At 40.5% G+C, this 23,238-nt stretch overlaps 1 protein-coding gene and 1 non-coding gene across 10 annotated transcripts in view; both read right to left on the reverse strand.

The window, feature by feature from the left end:
* BMPR1A (bone morphogenetic protein receptor type 1A) overlaps positions 1 to 23,238 on the reverse strand; it is a 166,588-nt gene that overhangs the window by 26,195 nt on the left and 117,155 nt on the right. For all 9 annotated transcript variants that reach the window (XM_015147072.3, XM_077944990.1, XM_077944988.1 and 6 more), the window contains 2 exon segments: positions 9,407 to 9,569; positions 7,437 to 7,539 (listed from right to left, as the gene is read on the reverse strand). In XM_015147072.3, the coding sequence (XP_015002558.1) occupies positions 7,437 to 7,539; positions 9,407 to 9,569 (266 nt within the window).
* Positions 9,906 to 10,070, reverse strand: LOC114670254 (U1 spliceosomal RNA). The gene has a single exon (XR_003719732.1). It is a non-coding gene; the product is annotated as a U1 spliceosomal RNA (small nuclear RNA).

Genomic DNA, 23,238 nt, shown 5'->3' on the forward strand with positions numbered 1-23,238 from the left:
GAGGGAAGGCCAAACTACAGAAAGCATTCCTGAGAGATGATCACAGATCACCAGCCAGAGAGGAGACTGTCCCTAAGAGAGCAGAAAGCTAGCACAGAGAAGGGCAGCAGCACTTACATATGATGTTTTATTATATTAACAATATAATATCTGACAAGTTGAATGCTGCCATTTCAGCACAGCCTGGGGAGAACTGCCATTCTGGACCAACATGTGAATAGCAAAGAACTGTTTGTCACTACGGAAGTCACAAGAATGTAAGCAGAAATTAAGGAAAAGCCTCAGTATAATCAGCTATGACTTTAAAAAGGTAAACATGAGCCCATGACTTCAGATTCTGTTGGGAAGATGGTCAAGAGCATTTGGAAATCTCCAAATACATATTTTATATTTTAAATGAAGTTTTATTCATAACTTTTACACAATTTTTACTTTTAAATGACCATAAGGAGAGAGAGAAAAAAGTTAGGCTTAAATTGGAGAGTCTGAAATAATCCCAGATTCAGAGAAAACTTACATGAAGGAGGAAATGAAAATCATATAACTAACTATTAATGAAAGAAGTGCCAAGCATCCAAGAGGGTTCCAGGAAAGCTAAAATGAGCTTGGCCTTGCAGAAGAGAAAAGTGCAAAGAAAAACCAAGAAAGAGTTTCTCTGGCAGCATGGGGTTTCTCCAAGCAACAGATGTACTGCTGACATGACAGTGGATGATGAGGACAAAAATGAACAATTCTTCAAGTCCTGTCTTGTTTCTTCTTCTCTATGAAGGATGCTGACAGGGTTGACGAAGGTAGCTCAAACACTACTAAGTGGGAAATGACATCCCAAATGTATGAAGAGATCTTACGATGCTTTTGTATTCTACATGAGTTCCTATCTTCTAAGCTAGGTGAATTATATCCCAGGAAGATGAGAACCCTTGTAAGAGAGATGGCTGAAAGAGAGATGAAATTTAAAGACTTCAGAAAGATGGAGCGTTGGAAACTATGATAGATAACTGAACGTTATATTTTTATATAAATATATATATGTTTACATGTATATGTTATATATGTCCCTTTTCTTTAAAAGGGAAAGAAAGTAGACTTTAAGCTGTGTGTGGTGGTGTGTGCCTACAATCCCAGCTACTTGGGAGGCTGAGGCATGAGGATCACTTGAAGCTAGGACTTCAAGTCCAGCCTGGGCAATGTAGTGAGACTCTATCTTTAAAAATAATAATTTTTAAAAAGAAGCCAAAAATAGACTCTGCCAACAGATTAAGGCAGCATAGTATTACAGAAAATACAAGGGTTTTGGAATCAAACAGTTTGAATCCTAGCTTTCCCAGTTGTTCACTTTGTGACCTTGAGCAAGTAATTTATCTCTGGGCTTTAGTGTGCTAAAAAATACAGGTTAAAAAAAATATCAGCTGGGCACAGTGGCTCACACCTGTAATCCTAGCACTTTGGGAAGCTGAAGCAGCAGAATGGCTTGAGCAGAGGAGTTTGAGACCAGGCTGGGCAACATAGTGAGACCCCATCTCTAAAAAAAACTTTTAAATCAACCAGGTGTGGTGGTGCGTGCCTGTGGTCCCAGCTACTCAGAAGACTGAGGTGGGAGGGTCACTTGAGCCCAGGAGGTTGAGGCTGCAGCGAGTTGTGATTGCGCCACTGCACTCCAGCCTGGGCGATGGAGCAATACCCTGTCTTTAAAACAAAAAAAATCTGCTCTATTGAGTAGTTGGAGGGAATCAAGGTAGAATATACTGACTCCCCAGGATACTATACACATATAGCAAATATTCAATAAATTAATTTCCCTTCCTCTGTGCTTGATATGAATCCCAGATGAGATTCTAGACTAAGCCAAAAAACTTATAAGCCCCTAAAGACCCAACATGGCTTCACTAAGAATAAGCAACACCTGACTCATCTCACGTCTGTCTTACTCAGGTTAACGATGTATCTCGGTCGGCAAAAACTGGGTTTCTCGAGGTTACGAATTTGGGTGACACAGCCTTTCCTTTCCCTGCACTCTCCACCCCTACCCTCTGCCAGTCAATTTGTATTTCTAGATTTATGTGGAGAATATGAATTTTTGTGGGAAACAAATTTACTCGGCACTTATGAAGTAAGAGATTCTGACTTAAATAAACTTATTCAGTGTGCTCAAACTGGAGACAGTGTATGAGGAAGGAACTGAAGCCAAGTTACAAGGAATGGCAGCGAGGTTTCTGAAAAATAATTTGTCCTACAGGAGGAAACAGAATAAGCACAATTTACCAGTGCGGCCCGGGGAGTGGAAGAACGTGAGGCCTGGTGAGAGACACTCACATCTGTTCTGCGCCACACCTGGCAGTGCGTGAAGGCACTGGGGAAAGGGTTAGGATGAGCATGAGAGAGCTGTGCTTGGGTGAGGTGCTGTGCTTGGGTGACATTTACCAAGAAATACAGAAAGTTAGATAAGTGCTGGTCAAAATTTTTGCTGGCATAACCCAATTCTTAAAAGCAACGTATCCTTCACATATTTTTCAGGTGACACTTAAAAATTTTCACCAAAAATTTAAATGGCTGCAATATATTAACAATTTCTGGCTTACTGTACATAATGATACTTTGAAATAGAATTGTTACCTCATTTTGAAATAGAAGTGTTACATCATTTTTAATGCATTCAGTAGAATCTAAATAGCATGTAATTTGATACCTATTATCATCATTTTAAAGAATAAATGAACAAATGCTTCATTTAGCAATGAGAAATTTTACACTACAACTCTTACTTCTCTTTGAACTCTTATTTCCTTTCAATATCTCCCACAATAATTATGTCCTAAAGTAATATATAACTGTCCACATCAAAGATAAGTACATAAAAATTCTTTTATTTCCTATAACTGTATGTCTTTAAGTCTTAGAAAATTATTCTAGTTTATCATAATCATTAGCATAAAATTGATCAAAAATATATATGTTACAATCTTTATTAAATACAAACTTAAGAAAATGTTATTGGAAAAGGCATTTTTTCTTTTTCTTTTTTTTATGATACAAGATCTGGCTGGCTATCACTCTGCACACTAGAGTGGAGTTGCATGATCTCAGCTTACGACGACCTCTGCCTCCCGAGCTCAAGTCATTCCTCCCACCTCAGCCTTTTTTTTTTTTTTTTTTTTTGAGACGGAGTCTCACTCTGTCACCCAGGCTAGAGTGCAGTGGTGCTATCTCGGCTCACTGCAACCTCCACCTCCAGGTTCAAACGATTCTCCTGCCTCAGCCTCCCAAGTAGCTGGGATTACAGGAGTGTGCCACCACGCCCGGCTAATTTTTGTATTTTTAGTAGAGACAGGGTTTCCACGTTGGCCAGGCTATTCTGAAACTCCTGACCTCAGGTGATCCGCCTGCCTCAGCCTCCCAAAGTGCTAGAATTACAGGCGTGAGCCACCAGGCCCAGCTAATTTTTATAGAGATGTGGTTCTGCCATGTTGCCCAGGCTGGTCTCAAACTTGTGAGCTCAAGCGATCTGCCTGCCTCGGCCTCCCAAAGTGCTGGGATTACAGGCAAGAACCACTGCGCCTGGCCAGGCATTTCTTTTTTTTTTTTTTTTTTTTTTTTTTTTTTTTTTGAGACGGAGTCTCGCTGTGTCTCCCAGGCTGGAGTGCAGTGGCGTGATCTCGGCTCACTGCAAGCTCCGCCTCCCGGGTTCATGCCATTCTCCCGCCTCAGCCTCCCGAGTAGCTGAGACTACAGGCGCCCGCCACCACGCCCGGCTAGTTTTTTTTTTTGTATTTTTAGTAGAGATGGGGTTTCACCGTGTTAGCCAGGATAGTCTCGATCTCCTGACCTCGTGATCCACCCGCCTCGGCCTCCCAAAGTGCTGGGATTACAGGCTTGAGCCACCGCCCCCAGCCGGCATTTCTTAATCATATGGATGGGTCTTTAAAAAAAAAATCAGTTCACGAATTCATGGATAAATATTACTTACTGCTAGAGTGAGAAGATTCATCATTAATTTTATTCTTATTTTTCCTTTTGTCATCATCAAGACAATTTATTCACATAAGCAAGATGATAATAATGGAAGGAAATTATTATACCATTGTCCCATAATTTTCTTTTGAGATGGAGTTTCACTCTTGTTGCCCAGGTTGGAGTGTAACGGCACAACTTCAGCTCACTGCACCTCCACCTCCCGTGTTTAAGCAAGTCTCCTGTCTCAGTCTCCCAAGTAGCTGGGATTAAAGGCACGTGCCACCACGTCCAGCTACGTTTTGTATTTTCAGTAGAGACAGGTGTCGCCATGTTGATGAGGCTGGTCTCTAAATCCTGACCTCAGTTGATCCACCTGCCTCGGCCTCCCGAAGTGCTGGGATTACAGGCTTAGGCCACCGCACCACCTCAATCAGCCCATAATTGTTTAAAGTCCTTCCAAAGCATATGCTAAAAGTGCCATAAAGATCCTATCAACAAAAATTACTTTCAATGATCCAGCAACTTGGTTGAAAGCAAACAATTGAAAACCATCTGTCATGTAAATACTTACTTGATATTCCCACATAGCCTACACTGATGCCTTTACTTCGAATTATAACACCGTCTGGAAACCTCAAGTTTTATACCTCAGGCCTTCTATTTGTAAACTAGGAGGGGTTGCCTATGAAAAATGACTAAGGGAAAGAGAACTGCTTGAGAAGTTCTGTTCTCAGGCAGAGAAATATTCAGCAACAGGACCTATGGAAGTTTAGGATCCAAAAACTGATTCCCTTAAAACCATCAACGTGCCCGTTACCCTTGTATAACACAGTCTGAGTTACACTGTGTTTAACAGAGCATGAAGACTGCTCTGTTAAATAAAGAATCAATATGGTCAAAGCTAACATCTATTAAGCCCTTACTATGTGCCAATTGTGCTAAACTATTCATATACATATAATTTGATCCTTATAGTAATTCCTTCATTTCTTTGGGAGAAAACAAGAAAGCAGAGCACCTTGTCCAAAGGTTCACAGCAGTATATAGATTTGAACAGCTTGTCAAGTTTAACAACTAACTTATAATGGTGAATTCAGTTTAGGACAGGCCTACTCTAGGGGCCTGTTGAACACTAGTTATTACTGCTGGGCTCAGTACCCTAACCATAGCTCTTTCTTCAATTTTTTAAGTGATTAAAAAATGTATAGTATGTGTGGCTGACAAATATGCAAACAGCCTAAAACTGGAAGAAACAACTAAATTAGCATCCTTTAAATCCTGACCAATTAGAGCAAAGGATTAATACTTGTAAGATAAAATTCATATAGACAAGTATGTAACAACTGTATAGGAAAATCTCATTCCATTCCCATCTAGTTATTTGTGTGAAGAAACCAACAGCACCAAAGAAGAGTGGAGGAGATGTGGCTCAGCAGCAGCATGAGTGAGTGACATGGGGATTTCAGCTTACAGAAGGCTCAGTGGTTCAAGAATATGGCGTGACTGCCAAACATCTAACACGAGACTGTGTTTAGAAAAAGGGAACAGGACTATTTACTCTCTACTTTTTTCCTTGGTCATACCACACTCAATTCTGCGTATTACACTGAGGAAGTGGAGAGTGAATAACTGTAAAGCTGATCATATAAGGAGCAGTTGAGGTCACTATGAACTATTACTTTCACTGGGTAAAGACTAGCAGGATGAAGCACTTTTTTTTTAGTTAGTAAAAGGCTATCATCTTAAAAAGAGATTAGGTTTGTTCTCTATGGTCCGAAGAGTCAGACAGGAAGACAGATTTGCAGTCATTTACAAAGAGGGTGATTCCAAACATTAGCTGAGAGGTTGAAACATATAACCTTTAAGGTTTCTATCCATCCTGAGAATTTCTTTTCCTTTTTTTTTTTTTTTTTTTGAGACGGAGTCTCACTCTGTCACCCAGGCTGGAGTGCAGTGGCGTGATCTCGGCTCACTGCAAGCTCCGCCTCCCGGGTTTACGCCATTGTCCTCCTGCCTCAGCCTCCCGAGTAGCGGGGACTATAGGCGCCCACCACCACACCCAGCTAATTTTTTGTATTTTTAGTAGAGACGGGGTTTCACCGTGTTAGCCAGGATGGTCTCCATCTCCTGACCTCATGATCCGCCCGCCTCGGCCTCCCAAAGTGCTGGGATTACAGGCGCGAGCCACAGCGCCCAGCCCCCATCCTGAGAATTTCCAAACAATAGGAACAATTTCCTAACATAGCTGAGACTTAAATTATGCACAAACAATTCTATCTGTAGCTGGTTTTCAGAAACACTGGAAGGATCTCCTGGGACAAAATTACTATACAGAATTTGAGGAGATCAGGTTTACAACCCAGAGCCATCAGGATGCTCATGAACTATTACCACCCTGATTCCTTCGTTGCTGCTTTGTTAAAGCAGCTCCACTGATACCTCCTTACAAGGCCTTAACATTTTTTTTTCAACTTTAGAGGTTGCCCTAGAGTTTGCAGTATATCTTTAACATTTCTAAGTTGCCTCAGAGTGATACAAAGGTTATTGCCACTATCTTAAAAGTCTTTTCAATAAATTTTATAATCTACAAATAAGTGTGACAATATAATTTTTTTGCAGTCATGAAAACCTAGGATGATTTAAAACATTTTACTTTTTTAAAGTAAAATAATCTGGAACTTAAATTACCATAATCATATTACTTGAATAAAATTTTTATTTTTAAAGAAACGTTAGCTGCAATTATTGTGATAAGAAAGTTTAGAAACTTGTCTTCATTGAAAATTGTAATCAGTAGCCAGAGACAGTTGAAATTTAAAAAAAAGAAAAAAGAATTTTTTTTTGTTTTGTTTTTGAGACAGGGTCTTGCTCTGTGGCCCAGGCTGGAGTGCCGTGGAACGATTTCAGCTCACTGTAACCTCGGCCTCCCAGGCTTAAGCAATTCTTCTGCCTCAGCCTCCCAAGTAGAGAACAAAGAAAATTGTAATCAGGCTGGGCACAGTGGCTCACACCTGTAATCCCAGCACTTTGGGGGGCCAATGTGGGCAGACTGCTTGAGCCCAGGAGTTTGAGACCAGCCTGGGCAACATGGCGAAACCTGGTCTCTACAAAAAATACAAAAATTAGCCAGGTATAGTGGCATGCACCTGTAGTCTCAGCTATCCGGGAGGCTGGCTTGAGGATGCAGTGAGCAGAGATCACAGCACTGCACTCCAGCCTGGGCAACAGAGCCAGGTGCTGTCTATGGAAATAAAAAAGGAAAAAAAGGAAATTGTAATCAAACAATTAGCTTTTCAGAAATGATTTAGTTATAAACTCCACATATGAATACAGGACAGAATCTAGACAGAACGTATTCCTCCAACATATTTACTGACATGAACATACAGCCATGTGTACGTCAGGCATGTTTCTCCTAGGGGGAAATTGATGCTTTTGTGTGGCCCCTCCCTTCTTTGTCTCATGGGTCCCAAATTATATCTTACTTTGCACTGAAAATCAGATCCTTCATATTTCATACACCCTGAAGCTAATGTGGTTTCTCCCTGGTCATCTTCTTCTATGATGGCAAAGCAATGTCCATTAGTTCTAAAACAGAAAAAAAAAAAAAAAAAAACATAAATTCACATAGAAAGTACTAATGAAATTTGAGTCTGAATGTGAACAGGTACAGACAGCCTTTAATACTTTGTTTTGTGATTCAGAATTGCATTCACATGTGATTTACTGGCAAAGCCAAAGCGGTTTTAAGACAAATGAAAGTTATGTCTGAGCTAAGATCTAAAAGGCCAGTGACAACCCCTTGTCAAGCAGAAAAGGATTTCGATTAAACAAGTCCTCTACATAGGAGTTATGTGACTTTTCTTTGCTAATCACAGTCATGTAATCACAGAAAGCTGATTTATACAATTTTATAAGGTAAGTCATGTTTTGAAAATATACTTTAAAATAACTTTGTCTCTTTTTACCCATTTTTTCAGTACTCCCATATTGTATATGCTAATAGATAAAAACTTTTCTCTGAAATATACAGATAGGCTTAATGACCCAAAAAAGGGGGACTGAAAGGCACCTTTTACTGAATATGATGGGAAAACAGGGAGAGGACTTTTGAATAAATTTTCAATAAATTTACATACATATATTTAATGAAATTATTATCTTAGTGTTAGCATCCTGGAATTTCCCCTTAATATATTCATATAGACTTCAACAGGTCTGGGAGAAATTTCTAAAAGCTTTTTCTGCGCTCCTATTTATTGTTAATATCAGGAATTGTGCTGCTTCTACTTAGAAGAATTTTGCAGAATTCTTTGTTTTCTGTCAGGAGAAAATGTTACGTGTGGGGCAGAATTCTGCTAAAATGGATGACTCAGTTTTACTCTGGGTTACTCTGGGTTACTAACAGACAGCCCATTATATCAGGCAGGTACTACAGACAAGAAATTTAGCAAAAGATTATTTGGTGACACAGTGGAGAGCAGTTCCCTGCTGGCAAACTCCCAGGAAGGTGTAAATGGAAAACTAGTCACAGTCAGCCATGCAGAGTCCACCACCACCAGGGGACAAGCAGCACACCTAAGACACGATGACCATCACATAGGTTCAAGAGTTTACGTGTAAAGTTTCATGCTTTCTATCTGGTCCATTCAAGGAGCATACAATTATTAAAAGTACAAAACATGACATTCGTTACTGCCTCTATAACAAGGAGACAATTAATTCAGGTTGAGTTGTTCAGGCAATTTTTTTTTTTGGTCTTATTAAGTCAATATGTCAAGTGTTTCCAACAAATATGGACTAGAATTACATAATCATATATAAACATGTTGTGGAGTTAACATGAAATACAGTAGAAAAATTATAAATCAGATTTGGATTGGTAAATTCACAGGTAAGAAAAAAGTTCAAAATTAATTAACACAATATGATTAATATATATCCGCAGAATATTTCAACCAATTAAAAAGTAGGAGGCCAGGTGTGGCAGTTCACACTAGTAATCCCAGCACTTTGGGAAGCTGAGGTGGAAGGATTGCTTGAGCCCAGGAGTTTGAGACCAGCCTGGGCAAAATAGCAAGACCCTGTCTACAGAAGAAGTAGGAGGTTGTCGGTGAGTTTTTTGATTTTTTTTTTTGGTAATCTCTAAGTTTTCTAAAATGACTTCAAGATTAAAAGATCATTAAAAAACTCAGATGTTAAAAAAAATACTAAATCCCTTTGAAATTATTTTAAAAGCTGCATTATAACATAATTCTAATATAGTAACTCACCTATCAATCATTTAATGGAGTAATGTTCTAATACACAAAACACAAGGCTTTTTGGCTTTCTGGAAAGATACCATATATGAAGGAAAAAAAAAAAACCTTAGACAAGCTTAATAATTCTTAAAATAGCACTAAATGCAACTCTATTCTCCTAACTCTTAAGAAGGGCTGCATAAAATACTTACATGCATGTGTTATTAATAGCATCATCCGGGCAGTGCCCTGAGCAATAGCACTTTAAAAAAGGCAAGGTATCCTCTGGTGCTAAGGTTACTCCATTTTCTGACTTTTTCTGGTCGGAGTCTGATTTCATCCCAGTGCCATGGAGCATACTGTCTAGATTCTGTCCTGCATTCAAATATGGAATTTGTAAGTAAATCATTTCTGAAAAGCTCATTGTTTGATTACAATTTTCAATGAGAAAACGTTGCTAAGCTTTCTTATCACAATAATTGTAGCTAACATGTTTCTTTAGAAATGTAAATTTCATTCATACAACAAACAGACATTTCTTAATAAGTTACTATGCACAGAATTACTGCACCAGGTATTGTGGGGTATATGAAGACAGCTATATCACAATTTTTGCACTAGTGAAAGACAAACAAGAGTGGTACAAGGCAGAATACAGTCAAATCTTGTTTTTTATATTTTTAAAATAACTTTAAAAAATTTTAATTTAACCAGGGGAAAGCATGAACACAGTCCCTCACTATCACAATTATGCAGTTGAGTTTCCCATGTTTGGGGAAATCACAGGGGTCAGCACATCTGGAGTGCAATGAATAAGCCTCGCCCTGGGAAAACCACCTTCGTGACCCTGGTCTCTCCCTTGTCAGGTTAAAGTATACAGTCATCACTTGTAAGAAAGGTACAAAATGGGGAGAGACTTCAGAGACGTCTGTGAGAGTTTCCAACCATTAAATAGAGACAAGTTATGATTCTTCTTTTAACTCTTTGGTTCAAAACTTGTGACTAGCTTTCCTTTATTTGCGCCTCTATGTGGAAAAGGAGTTACTAAGCATCTTGCTTTGGCCTTTAATTGCTTAAGTAAGGAAATCATGAGAGCACAGGGACCAATCATGTTATCTGGAGACTTTTACCTCAAGGTCATTGGTTTGAATGCAGACCAGGGTGGCAGAAAGTGAAGGTTATAGAAGGGCAGCAGTTAGCTCACAGAAATGGAACTATGTTCTTACATGAGAGCCTAGTAGCCTGCAGTGACACATACTGTCATATCTGGTACTAAATCTTTCAGGTTGGAAACAGAACAGTACTAAAAAGACTGTTCTAGTAATTACTTCTTCTCTCTGACTCAGCTAGGCCATTCTTTGTGGGTTACTCTCAAGGGAATAAAAGGTAGAACCAAGCAGACAAGTGTATATGTATTTCATTATAAATGTTAAATAAGTGGTTCAAGACACAACACAGACTTGACATTACATTTAACATACTGATAAGATAAACTACTGAAAAGACAAAAAATATCACATATGCACACACTGATAACAGAAAAAGCACTGCTAAATAGTATTTTGGTGATTCCACGCCTTCAGTTTTAATAATCTTCACTTTTTTTTTTTTTGGAGACATGGTCTCACTCTATTGCCCAGGCTGGAGTACAGTGATGTGATCATAGCTTACTGCAGCCTCAACCTCCCAGGCTCAAGTGATCCTCCCACCTCAGCCTCTAGAGTAGCTGGGACCAAGGGCACATGCCACCAGGCCTGGCTAATTTTTAAATTCTTTATAGGGACAAGGTCTCCCTATATTGCTCAGGTTGGTCTTAAACTCCTGGGCTCAAGTGATCCTCCCGCCTCAACCTTCCAAAGTGCTGGGAATACAGGCGCGAGCTACCATACCTGGCCAATAACCTTCACTTTCTTATGCTGAATATTTAGTAAAGGAATTTGCTACTGAATGACTATATATTAACAAACAACAGGAGAGAAAACTTTTTTTTTTTTTTTGAGATAGAGTCTCCTCTGTCACCCAGGCTGGAGTGCAGTGGCGCAATCTTGGCTCACTGCAACCTCTGCCTCCCAGGTTCAAGCGATTCTCCTGCCTCAGCCTCCCGAGTAGCTGGGATTACAGGCACCCCCCCATCATGCCTGGCTAATTTTTTTGTATTTTGTTGGTAGAGACGGGGTTTCACCATGTTGGCCAGGCTGGTCTCAAACTCCTGACCTCAAGTGATCCACCTGCCTCAGCCTCCCAAAGTGCTGGGATTATAGGCGTGAGCCACTGTGTCCAGCCAGGAGAGAAAACACTTAAAAAAAAAAAGATGAAGTTTGCATACATACATATATTACTCATCCCTGTGCCTCCTCCCCCTCCCCACACTCTCCTTTCAGAAATAAATTCCGTAATATAATGTCAAGGCTTCCATTGCACCTGACAGCTACAAAGCAGAAAGATCTCATTTATGTTAGAAACATCAACTGTAAAAGATGGGGTGGGGGGAAGCAGGAGGTACAGGAAGGGAAGAAATCCACTGAGCAGGGAATGAGGAGACTGGGATTCTGTTTTACTGTGGGCCTACCCCGCTTTACCTAGCTGGATGGTCTTGGGCAAGCCATGACACTTGTCCAGGCTTCATTTACTCTATAAGGCTATAGGAGTAGAGGACAGGTGAGGTCACCTAACCAGCTTTAAAATCCTATTACGTTAACAGAAGACACTTATCAATTCAGCTCTGGAGAACAAACAATATAATATATATCAGCAATTAATTTTTCAAAAATCTAGTTACACAAAAAAAGCAGTTTAGTGTGGCAGAAATGTCACTTAACAGCAAGAAGTGAAGGGTTCAAGTTCCAGTTATGGGCACAGATAAGTTACTCTCTGAACCTCAGCTCTCTAGCTATAGAAAATGGTGATAATAATTCCTGCCTAATTCAAATCAAGAGGTTATAGGTAGATAAAATGAATATCTACTAAAGTGCTTAACTACATGTAAAACAGTATACAAATAAGATGTTACTAATAACAAAGATCGTAACACTAAAAGATCACTGATACATGAAAAACTCAAAGTTATATGAAACTTCCTAGAATACAATTTGAATTTACGAGACAAAAAACTCAATTACAATAGTTGTATCTGGAGCTTATATTATTGCCAAATATTCAACAGAATACTTATTAGGGGTCTATTATGTGCAGGCAAGGTATTAAATGCTAGAAACGCAAAGATGTGGCATCAAAACCATGTATGTGGCCTTGAGAAACTTGGTGGGAAGCAGAGGGGGAATAAGCACAAAAGCAAATAAATACAAAGTGAAAAGTGACAAAATACAAGGCCAGGTACGGTGGCTCACCAGCCTGGTCAACATAGTGAAACCCTTTCTCTACTAAAAATATTTAAAAATTAGCTGGGCATGGTGGCGGGCGCCTGTAATCCCACTATTCGGGTGGCTGTGGCAGGAGAATGACTTGAACCTGGGAGCCACCATGGAGGCTGCAGTGAGCAGAGATCAAGCCATTGCACTTCAGCCTGGGTGACAAGAGCAAAACTCCAACTCAAAAAAAAAAAAAAAGTGACAAAATATGGAGGTGTTATGTAAACAAAGGAAAAGGCTCATCCTAGGTGTCAAATTCAAATCGATCTTAGGTGTCAAAAGTAATGAAATCTAAGCCACATCTTAAAAACTTGCAAGATTGGCCGGGCGCGGTGGCTCAAGCCTGTAATCCCAGCACTTTGGGAGGCCGAGACGGGCGGATCACGAGGTCAGGAGATCGAGACCATCCTGGCTGACACGGTGAAACCCCGTCTCTACTTTAAAAAATACAAAAAACTAGCCGGGCGAGGTGGCGGCGCCTGTAGTCCCAGCTACTCGGGAGGCTGAGGCAGGAGAATGGCGTGAACCCGGGAGGCGGAGCTTGCAGTGAGCTGCGATCCGGCCACTGCACTCCAGCCTGGGCGGCAGAGCGAGACTCCGTCTCAAAAAAAAAAAAAAAAAAAAAAAAACTTGCAAGATTTCACCAAGTGGATATTGAACATAGAGAAAGGTAGCAGGCCAAGAGCCTCTCTGCACTGTCCCTAGATGATAGCACCCATTCTGTTGATGGCTCCTGGATGTACCCCTCTAGCCATGACCTGCTTAGGCATCTCCTGACTGACTTGTCCTAACTTTTGATTTGCCTCAGACCTGGTCTTACCAAAGTCTTTTGGCTCAACCTCCAAAATGTACATCAATTGTTTTCATTTTTCTCCACCTCCGCTGCTGTCACCAAGGCCCATCACATCATGCCTCTACCAAGGTAAGAAGTCTCCAACTCGTCTCTCTGCTTCTGCTCTTGGTCCCTGCTATCCATTTCCCACAGAGCAGCCAGAGACATTTTATAAACACAAATCTGTCACTCCTATTTAAAACCAACCAATGGCTCCACAATGCACTCAGAATAAAATCCAACCTCCACTGTGTGCTCCCGGGGCCCAGGAGGATCTGGATCCTGTAGGCCTCACCATCGTCACTTCACTTGCCACACGGCCTTCTGTCAGTTCTGAACATGTCAATCTCTCCCCACCCATAAGTCCCATATATTTACAAAGAATAAATTACGAGTCCTGGGGTGGACTGGGGGTATGTATAGGTTATACTTCAAAACACACACAAAATATTTAATAGCTTATATGCTTAAGTATAACATCTCAGAAAAAGATGAAAACATATACATACAAAGATACAGTTACAAGAGACACATGACTATACACAGGCACATTTACAGGTCCTTGTCATAAATGGCAATTTCTGGCATCAATGATTTTACTAGATTTTTATTCCTGGCTAAGTACTTTTTCATACTTTCCCAATAATTTATTGGCTTCCTTTTTTTACAGCAAATAAATGCCCTCTGCCCCAAGCTTAAGATAGAATGTCTACAACAGAACTCAGATGGCAAACGGTTGGTGAGACCAATGGACTACTGATGCACTATACATGTGAGCTAATCAGCAATGGTAGCCTAATGAATTCTGTAACAATAGTCTGCATCATTAATTAAATAGAAACCAGGAAGACATCAGCAGGAGGAAAGTCAAGTACAAGGAGGCAAGAACTAGGGAAAAGGTGGCATGTCTACAACTGTGCTGTCCCGTATGGTAGCCCCTAGCCACACTTAAAATGTAGGTGAATTAAAATGAAGTAAAATTAAAAATCAGTTTCTCACTCACACTAGTCACAACTCAAGTGCTCAAAAGCCACATTTGGCTAGTAGCTATCACACAAGACAGCAAAGATATAGAAAACAGGTATTGGTTTTGTGGGCCCCAAGGTCTCTGTCACAATATTCAATTCTGCTGATACAATGCAAAATCAGCCATACTACATGTACAAAAATGAGCATGGGTGTGTTCCAGTAAAATTACTTATGAATAATAAAATTTGAGTTTCATATAATTTTCATGTGTCATGAAATATTCTCTTGATTTTTCTTCAATCACTTAAAAATGCAAAAACATCATTCTTCACTCATGAGCAGCACAAAATGAAGCAATGCGCTGGATTTAGTTTGTGGGCTATCGTTTGCAAACTGCTGATACAGAAATTTCCCTCACCAAAGTTAGTTCTATCGTACTATGTTGGTCTAGGGGGAAAATTAAAGCAAAAAGAAAAGACTTTGTGGCAGGGCCAGAAAGCATAGAAATGGGCTTTTCACATCTGATAGGATAATATGTGAATGATTAGGCTTTTTTTATGACACTTTTGGAAGGCCAATAAAAAATTACAATTGGATGTATTTCAGTTGAACATTAAAAATTGCAGTTAATCAGTTAACATTAATCAAAGTTGGTTCTGAACCCGTTATCAAGAATGAGGTGATTCCGACACATACTGACATGCAGTGTCATTCATAATGTCACTGAGGGGCAAAAAAAGCTTCTAGAAACATGAATATAGCTATTGCATTAAAAATCATATGCTTGGCCAGGCATGGTGGCTCACGCCTGTAATCCCAACACTTAGGGAGGCCGAGGTGGGTGGATTACCCGAGGTCAGAAGTTTGAGACCAGTCTGGCCAACATGGTGAAACCCTGTCTCTACTAAAAATACAACAAATTAGCTGGGCATGGTGCTGTGAGCCCGTAATCCCAGCTACGCGGGAGGCTGAGGCAGAGGAATCACTTGAACCAGGGAGGTAGAGGTTGCAGTGAGCCAAGATCACGCTGCTACACTACAGCCTCGTCAACAGAGTGGGACTCCATCTCCAAAAAAAAAAAAAAAGAAAATCATATGCTTGCCAGGCATGGTGGCTCACACCTGTAATCCTAGCACTTCGGGAGGCCCAGGCAGGTGGGTTGCTTGAGCTCAGGAGTTCAAGACCAGCCTGGGAAACATGCTGAGACCTGGTCTCTACAAAAAAATTTGAAAAATTAGCTGGGTGTAGTGGAGCACACCTGTAGTCCCAGGTACTTGGGTGGGTGAGGTGGGAGGATCGCTTAAGAACCCAGCAGGTTGGCAGGAATGGTGATACAGGCCTGTAATCCTAGCACTTTGGGAGGCCGAGGTGGATGGATCACCTGCGCTCAGGAGTTCAAACCAGCCTGGCCAACATGGCGAAATCCTACTAAAAATAAAAAAATTAGCCAGGTGTGGTGGCAGGCACCTGTAACCCCAGCTACTCAGGAGGCTGAGTTGGAGAATCGCTTGACCCCAGGAGACAGAGGTTGCCGTGAGCTGAGATCTTGCCACCGCACTCCAGCCTGGGCAACAGAGCAAGACTCTTGTCTCAAACAGAAAGAAAAAAAAATCATATGCTCAAACGAAGTTTACACTGTTGAATTCCTTTTATTGTATTATGATCAGAGTATGTGGTCTTTGAGGTATCTTATTCTTTTTGTTTTTGTTTTTTTTTTTTTGAGATGGAGTCTCACTCTGTCGACCAGGCTGAAGTACAGTGGCATGATCTCCACTCACCACAACCTCTGCCTCCTGGGTTGAAGCAATTATCCCGTCTCAGCCTCCAGAGTAGCTGGGATACAGGCGCCTGCCACCATGCCTGGCTAATTTTTGTATTTTTAGTAGAGATGGGGTTTCACCACGTTGGCCAGGCTGGTTTTGAACTTCTGACCTCAAGTGATCCGCACGCCTCAGCCTCCCAAAGTGCTGTGATTACAGGCGTGAGCCACCGCACCCGGCCAAGGTATCTTATACTTAACTGAAATATTATTTCAAAAGTACCCATGATAATCCAAGGGTGGTGTGGGAGAAGTGCATGGGGGTAGAGAGGAAATAGGCTTGGTCATGAGTTGATACTGTCAAAACTGAGTGACAAGTTCATGGAGTTTCACTATATTATTCTCTCTACTTAGGCATATGCTCAAATAAGTGTTTTTCCTAAAAGTAGTTTGGTGTTTTTTGTTTTTTTGAAATGGTGTTTTTGCTCTTGTTGCCCAGGCTGGAGTGCAGTGGCATGATCTCGGCTCACCACAACCTCCGCCTCCCAGGTTCAAGCGATTCTCCTGCCTCAGCCTCCCGAGTAGCTGGGATTACAGGCACGTGCCACCACGCCTGACTAATTTTCGTATTTTTAGTAGCGATGGGGTTTTTCCATGTTGGCCAGGCTGGTCTCGAACCTCCAACCTCAGGTGATCCGCCCGCCTTGGCCTCCCAGAATGCTGGGATTACAGACATGAGTCACCGTGCTTGTTTTTTTTTTTTTTTTTTTTTCTGTAAGTAGTTTAAAATAAGAATGTATTCTCATAGGATCCAAAAATATATATATATATATTGAACCCTACAAGTAAACCAAAAAGGCCTCTTTGGGCCCATCCAATCCCCCTCCCACTCCTTAAACATAACCACTGTTATCTGTTTGGTGTATACGCTTCTTGTCCTTTTTCTATTCATTTACATATATTCTTCCAGAAAACTTTTTATTTTTTTGAGACAGGGTCTCTCTCTGTTTCCCAGGGTGGAGTTCAGTGGCCCAGACTCGACTCACTGCAACCTCCGCCTCCCCGGTTCAAGTGATCCTCCCATCTCAGCCTCCTGAGTAGCTGCAACTACAGGCACATGCCACCACGTCCCACCAATTTTTGTATTTTTAGTAGAGACAGGGTTTCACCATGTTGGCCAGGCTGGTCTCGAACTCATGAGCCACCGCACCCAGCCAGAAACCTTTTATAAAAGTAGAGAAAACTGTACAATGAACCCACACGCACCCATATAGCCCAGCTTTTATGATGATCAATTTATGGCCCTTCTTGTTTCACTCCTTCCCCCTTTCATATAATTATGAAGCTAATACCAGATATGTCCTTTTATCTGTAATATTTCAATGTGTATCTCTAAAAGATAAGGACTTAAAAAAAAACAAACACAATTATCACATCTAAAAAATTAATAGTAATTCCTTATCCTTACCAATATTATCAAACATCAAGGCAATGTTCAAATGTCCAATTATGTTATAAATGTTATAAATTGCTTTCTAATTTCTAATTGTATCATAAATGTTACAAATTGCTTTAGTAGTTTCCTTGAGTCAGGATCCAAATAAGGTTCACACATCACACCTGGTTGTCTCCAAGTCTCTTAATCTACCAGTTTCTTCTTCCTCTTCCTGACCTTGAGATTTACTTGAAGACATTGGGTAACTTGTCCAGTATTTACCAGTATAGCATTTACCACAGTCTGGAATTTCTGATCACATCCTCCTGGCATCATTTAACATGTCCTCTTGTTCTCTATGGATTTTGTAAATGGTAGTTAGCTCGAGAACTGTGCTGTCCAATATGATAGCCACAAGCCACATGTGTCTATTGAGCGCTGAAATGCAGCTGCTCTGCATGTTGTGGGGAGGAGAGAACCAAATGTCTGCTTATCTCTGTTTGTAAGGTCTAGATTCACTAGTTCAATTAGCATAGTATAAAATAATGTATCTAATCCTATCATTTCTCTTCTTTTTTATGACTTGGAATACATCTATGAGATGCTTTCCCTCACCTACTAATTGGATACAGGTGGCACAGTTCATATTAGAAAGGCAAGATTAATGCTTGATTTCCCCCTCTATTTACCAATTTTCAAAATTAATGACTTGAACTAGTTGTTTTCTTTTTTAGAGACAGAGTCTTGCTCTGCTGCCCAGACTAGAGTGCAGTGGCATGATCATGGCTCACTGTAGCCTCAAGCTCCTGGACTCAAGTGATCCTCCCCCCTCATCCAGGAATACAGGCACACACCACCACACCCAGCTAATTAAAAAAAATTTTTTTTGTAAAGACCAGCTCTATGTTGCCCAGGCTGGTCTCAAACTCTTTTTTTTTTTTTTTTTTTTAAAGGGGCTCCCAGTTTAGCCATGGATGGTCTCAAACTCTTGAGGCTCAAGTTATCCTCCTGCCTTGGCCTCCCAAAGTGCTGGCATGTACAGGTTTAAGTCACAGCCTCCAGCCCTAACTAGTTTTTTTCTAAAGTGTCATTACAAACACATGGATTTAAACATATTTGATTTGTTTGAATCCACTGCAATTCGTGTCCAATTCAACCCGGTCACTGAATCCTTTGAACTTTTCTCCTTGCTTTCTGGCCAAGATACCAAGATCACCTTGCTCTTTCCCTGACAAACTTAAACTTAGTGATTTCTCCAAGGAGTTCTAGATCCTTAGTGAAAAAAGATAATCAGATACTACAAATGGGTTGTTACAGGTGCTTGTTGCTAATGGGTTGGTCAGTGTAAAAATATATGGCGAAAAAAGTAGTTTTGCAACTTGCTCTTTTCACTTTAACTGTATTCATCCATTAAACAAAAATGTACTGAGTACACAGTGCTAGCCACGGTTTTAAGCCCTGGGTGACTAGAAGAGTAAACAAAACAAAGTCCCATATATATTAAAGCTTACAGTCTTGGACAGAGAAAGACAATAAAGACGAATAAATACTGACATTTGGTACTATTTTAATATTTATTCATAGATAAGTGCTATGATACCAAATAAAGCAGGTCATTTTCTAGCATGGGAAAGGAGCAGAGGGCCTCAGAGCGGAGGTCATTAAACCAAAGGCCAGGAGAACGGGCAAAGCAGAGGCCAGTGGCTAGGTCAGAAATTCTCAGAACACAAATCTAGACAAGATATTTAACTGTTTAATGGAACGAAAACAAAGAGACCAAAGAAAATAGAATGTAGGACTACTACAACTTTATGGGAACTGCACTGCCAAAGATATCCCAGGCTGACTCAGTCAGACTGTGAGTTTTCAATCCATAGGACAATTTCCAGTAATCAGACCTCCATACTAACAGAAAGCAGGCTGCTAAAGCTGTTCAGTCTCCACAAAGATCATCATCCACTAATTCCATCTCATATGTGACCATGAAGGCAGAAACACTAGCCAAGAAACACCAGAGAGAAGGCAAATCCTCCCAGAAAATAAAACTAGAGGCTGACAAACAGGCTAAGCATCATTAATCTACATGCTATGGAGCAGTGAATACTGAGGTTGTTTCCAATTTTTCTTCCTCTGAATGGGAGTTTTATATAGTACTTAATCCCACTTCATTTTTGTCACTGGATACTGGGTATACTGTGCACTGATAACTGCTTTTAGCCACACACTGCTGGACCCTGAAGAGGCACCTGGACCTGAAGGAGAGGGCTTCGCACCAGCCACAAGTCCTGGATTAGTAGCTGCGTGTACTACGTGGATGCAACTCTGGGGTATAGAACCCTTTGAAAAGGAACTGAAAATTTCATAGCAACATGAGCATTTTAGCATATGTATGACGTCAGGTTGACAAATGTGGTACCCGGCAACAGATACTCTTATTCTTCCCCTCCTTCCCTTGCTGGCAACAGGCATGTGCACATGTACACACACATTAAGGGTCTGCCCCTCCCCCATGTGATTCAGGGAAGCGCAGCCCTCTACTCTCAGCAGAGATAATTGTTGGTCTAATCCAACAATTTTAGTTCCATTCCCCTTGCCAGTGATTTAACATAAGAGCATACAATGAATTTTGGCCACTAAGATGAGAAGGAAGTCTGTTGGGGAGAGGATGAGTGATTGGGGAAAGATTTATCAATTAAAAAGAGATACAAATAGATGTCCCTCTTCTTTAACTGAGCATTGTCAATTCAAGCTTACCTCATCTGCATGTGATGTCTGGTCTCTCGGCAGCCACACTGTGACACTGTGGCTAACCTGACATTTAGAGATGGCACAGTTGAAAAGACAAAGAAGGTGGGTCTTGATGAGCCACATAATCAACTACAGTCCCCTTATATCCAGACTTCTTGTGTGTTACTACATTCTCCTTATTGTTCAAGTCTTTTTAAAAAAATAAAAATCACCTAACCCAAAATGTCATGCTTAAGCTCTTTTAAATTTTTTTAAAATTATTTGTAGAGGAAAACATTCTAATTGATGGAAGAAATTAAATCTCTCCCAGACCCTTTTAGTTGCCCAATTGATACCTATTTTTCCCCTTTTCCCAGCTAACCAAACTCTGATTTTGTTTGGGAGAACAACACATCCAGCCCTAGGCAATGGATACAGATTAAGCCAACTGTGACAATACCGTTTCTCTGTTTTCCAGTAGCTCTTGCTATGAGAATGATTAGGACTTACGATAAAACCTGTGATACTTTTGCTTTCCTGGTATCAGGTCTAGTTGAGGCCAATGCTGACCCTTTCCCCGTTTTACCTGCCTCAAATGCAGATAATAGTAGCCACTTGGGAACCACAAGGGAAACGTCAAGAAAATTACAGACATGTCAGCCTTGACACTACTCAATAATTGAATGAACAGCAAACATCTACCACCCATGTTAAAAATAAATCTCTATTGAAGTCATTATTAGTTACTTAAAGCTAAAATCCATTTCTGAAATTTGTGACAAAATTCAAAAAAGGGACTAAATATCTACCCAATATTAATATATCCTGCTGTAAAATTTGTGACGTCTTAAAAAAAAAAAAACTAAGTATCTATCAGCTGTTAATATCAGATGACTCATTTTTCTATTCAAACTTTATCTCAATGTAAAGCACTTAAATTTATACCCTAACAGTTGATGGTCAAAACATTCTTGTTTGTATCTAGGAAAAGCATTATTATTTCTATTTTACATCAAGGAAACCAAGGTACAGGTAAGTTTATTTTCCTGAGACACAATTCAAAACAAGATAAAGCTAGAGCTAAAGTCAAAAGTTATTTCCATTAATACCCTTCTACAATCCTTCCTAATGATCTCTAAGAAATAACTTTTCTACATTGGTTTTAGCTTTAAGAGCAAACATTTTTATGTTATTTGAAGCAACTATCAAAATAATTTTTTTGAAAGGAAATGTAACAAATTCCACTCTTTATCAGAGAAATGTAATTCTTTTTTTTTTTTTTGAGATGGAGTCTCGCTCTGTCGCCCAGCCTAGAGTGCAGTGGCGCGATCTCGGCTCACTGCAAGCTCTGCCTCCCGGGTTCACGCCATTCTCCTGCCTCAGCCTCCCGAGTAGCTGGGACTACAGGCGCCCGCCACCGTGCCCGGCTAATTTTTTGTATTTTTAGTAGAGACGGGGTTTCACCGTGGTCTCGATCTCCTGACCTTGTGATCCGCCCGCCTCGGCCTCCCAAAGTGCTGGGATTACAGGTGTGAGCCACCGCGCCCGGCAGAAATGTAATTCTTAATAAGATCTTTTGCTTTTACATAGTAACTAATTACCAACTTATTCCATCTAATAAAAGTTTATTATAGAACAACGTGAATTGGGGCGAGGACTGAGAATTTTGTATCATATTGCCTATGTGTGATCTAAACAGAATTTTAAAAAACTTATGCCAAAATGGAGATTACCTGGGAGTGAGGTAGCAAATATAATATTACTATGAATTTAACTCATCTTTAAAACTATAGCAGCTTTGGTTGATGCTGATCAACAAGGCATGTCACGGATATTGAAGTAAAGGTATTGTACTAAATAATTCGGTGTTTCACAAGTAAAAGTGGCTTTTGCTGAAGGCTCTGTATTCCAAGCATGTTAATACAAAGGATATGATTATAATACCAAGGCAAAATAAAAAAGAAGCTATAGATTTCATTCTGTTTGTGCTTTAAGATGAAAATACCGGCCGGGCGCAGTGGCTCACACCTGTAATCCCAGCACTTTGGGAGGCCAAGGAGGGTGGATCACGAGATCAGGAGATTGAGACCATCCTGGCTAACATGGTGAAACCCTGTCTCTACTAAAAATACAAAAAATTAGCCGGGCGTGGTGGTGGGCACCTGTAATCCCAGCTACTCGGGAGGCTGAGGCAGGAGAATGGTGTGAACTCAGGAGGCAGAGCTTGCAGTGAGCCGAGATGGCGCCACTGTACTCCAGCCTGGGCAAGAAAGACTCCGTCTCAAAAAACAAAAAAAGAAAAAGAAAATATCAAAAGCTTTATGATGTTAATCATGTTTCTTTTTAACAGCAGATATTAATCCAGATCACTGCGAATAAAACGTTAGGAAAAAGCAACCTGTGAAGTAAAAAACTTGAGTATGAAGACATCCAGTAAGTTTTATCTAAAATCCTCTTGCAAAACAGTACTGTCTTTTCAGCTTAAAATATAATCCTACTTAAACCATACAGGAAAAAGCTTATGTGCAAACACAGGCCATCTGGTCCTAAAAGTCATCACAATAACTTCCTGTTTGGGAGTTCTGAGTTGTGAACACATAGTAGCAAAATTACATTATTGGTCATAAACAAACTGTCAGTGCTCTATGAAGAAATTTTAGTATTCAGCATAGACAAGTGCCAGTTATCTTTCTAACGTCTTTTGACAACAATAAAATGAAATTTTTCTGAGTGGGGGGGTGCGTGGGGACAGAGTCTTGCTCTGTTGCCCAGGCTAGAGTGCAGTGGTACGATCTCGGCTCACTGCAGCCTCCGCCTCCTGGGATTCAAGTGATTCTCCTGACTCAACCTCCCTAGTAGCTGGGATTACAGGCACCCGTCATCACACCTAGCTAGTTTTTGTATTTTTTGGTAAAGACGAGGGTTTGCCATGTTGCCCAGGCTGGTCTTGAACT

This window comes from Macaca mulatta, chromosome 9 (genome assembly GCF_049350105.2).
Source record: "Macaca mulatta isolate MMU2019108-1 chromosome 9, T2T-MMU8v2.0, whole genome shotgun sequence".
Lineage (NCBI taxonomy): Eukaryota > Metazoa > Chordata > Mammalia > Primates > Cercopithecidae > Macaca > Macaca mulatta.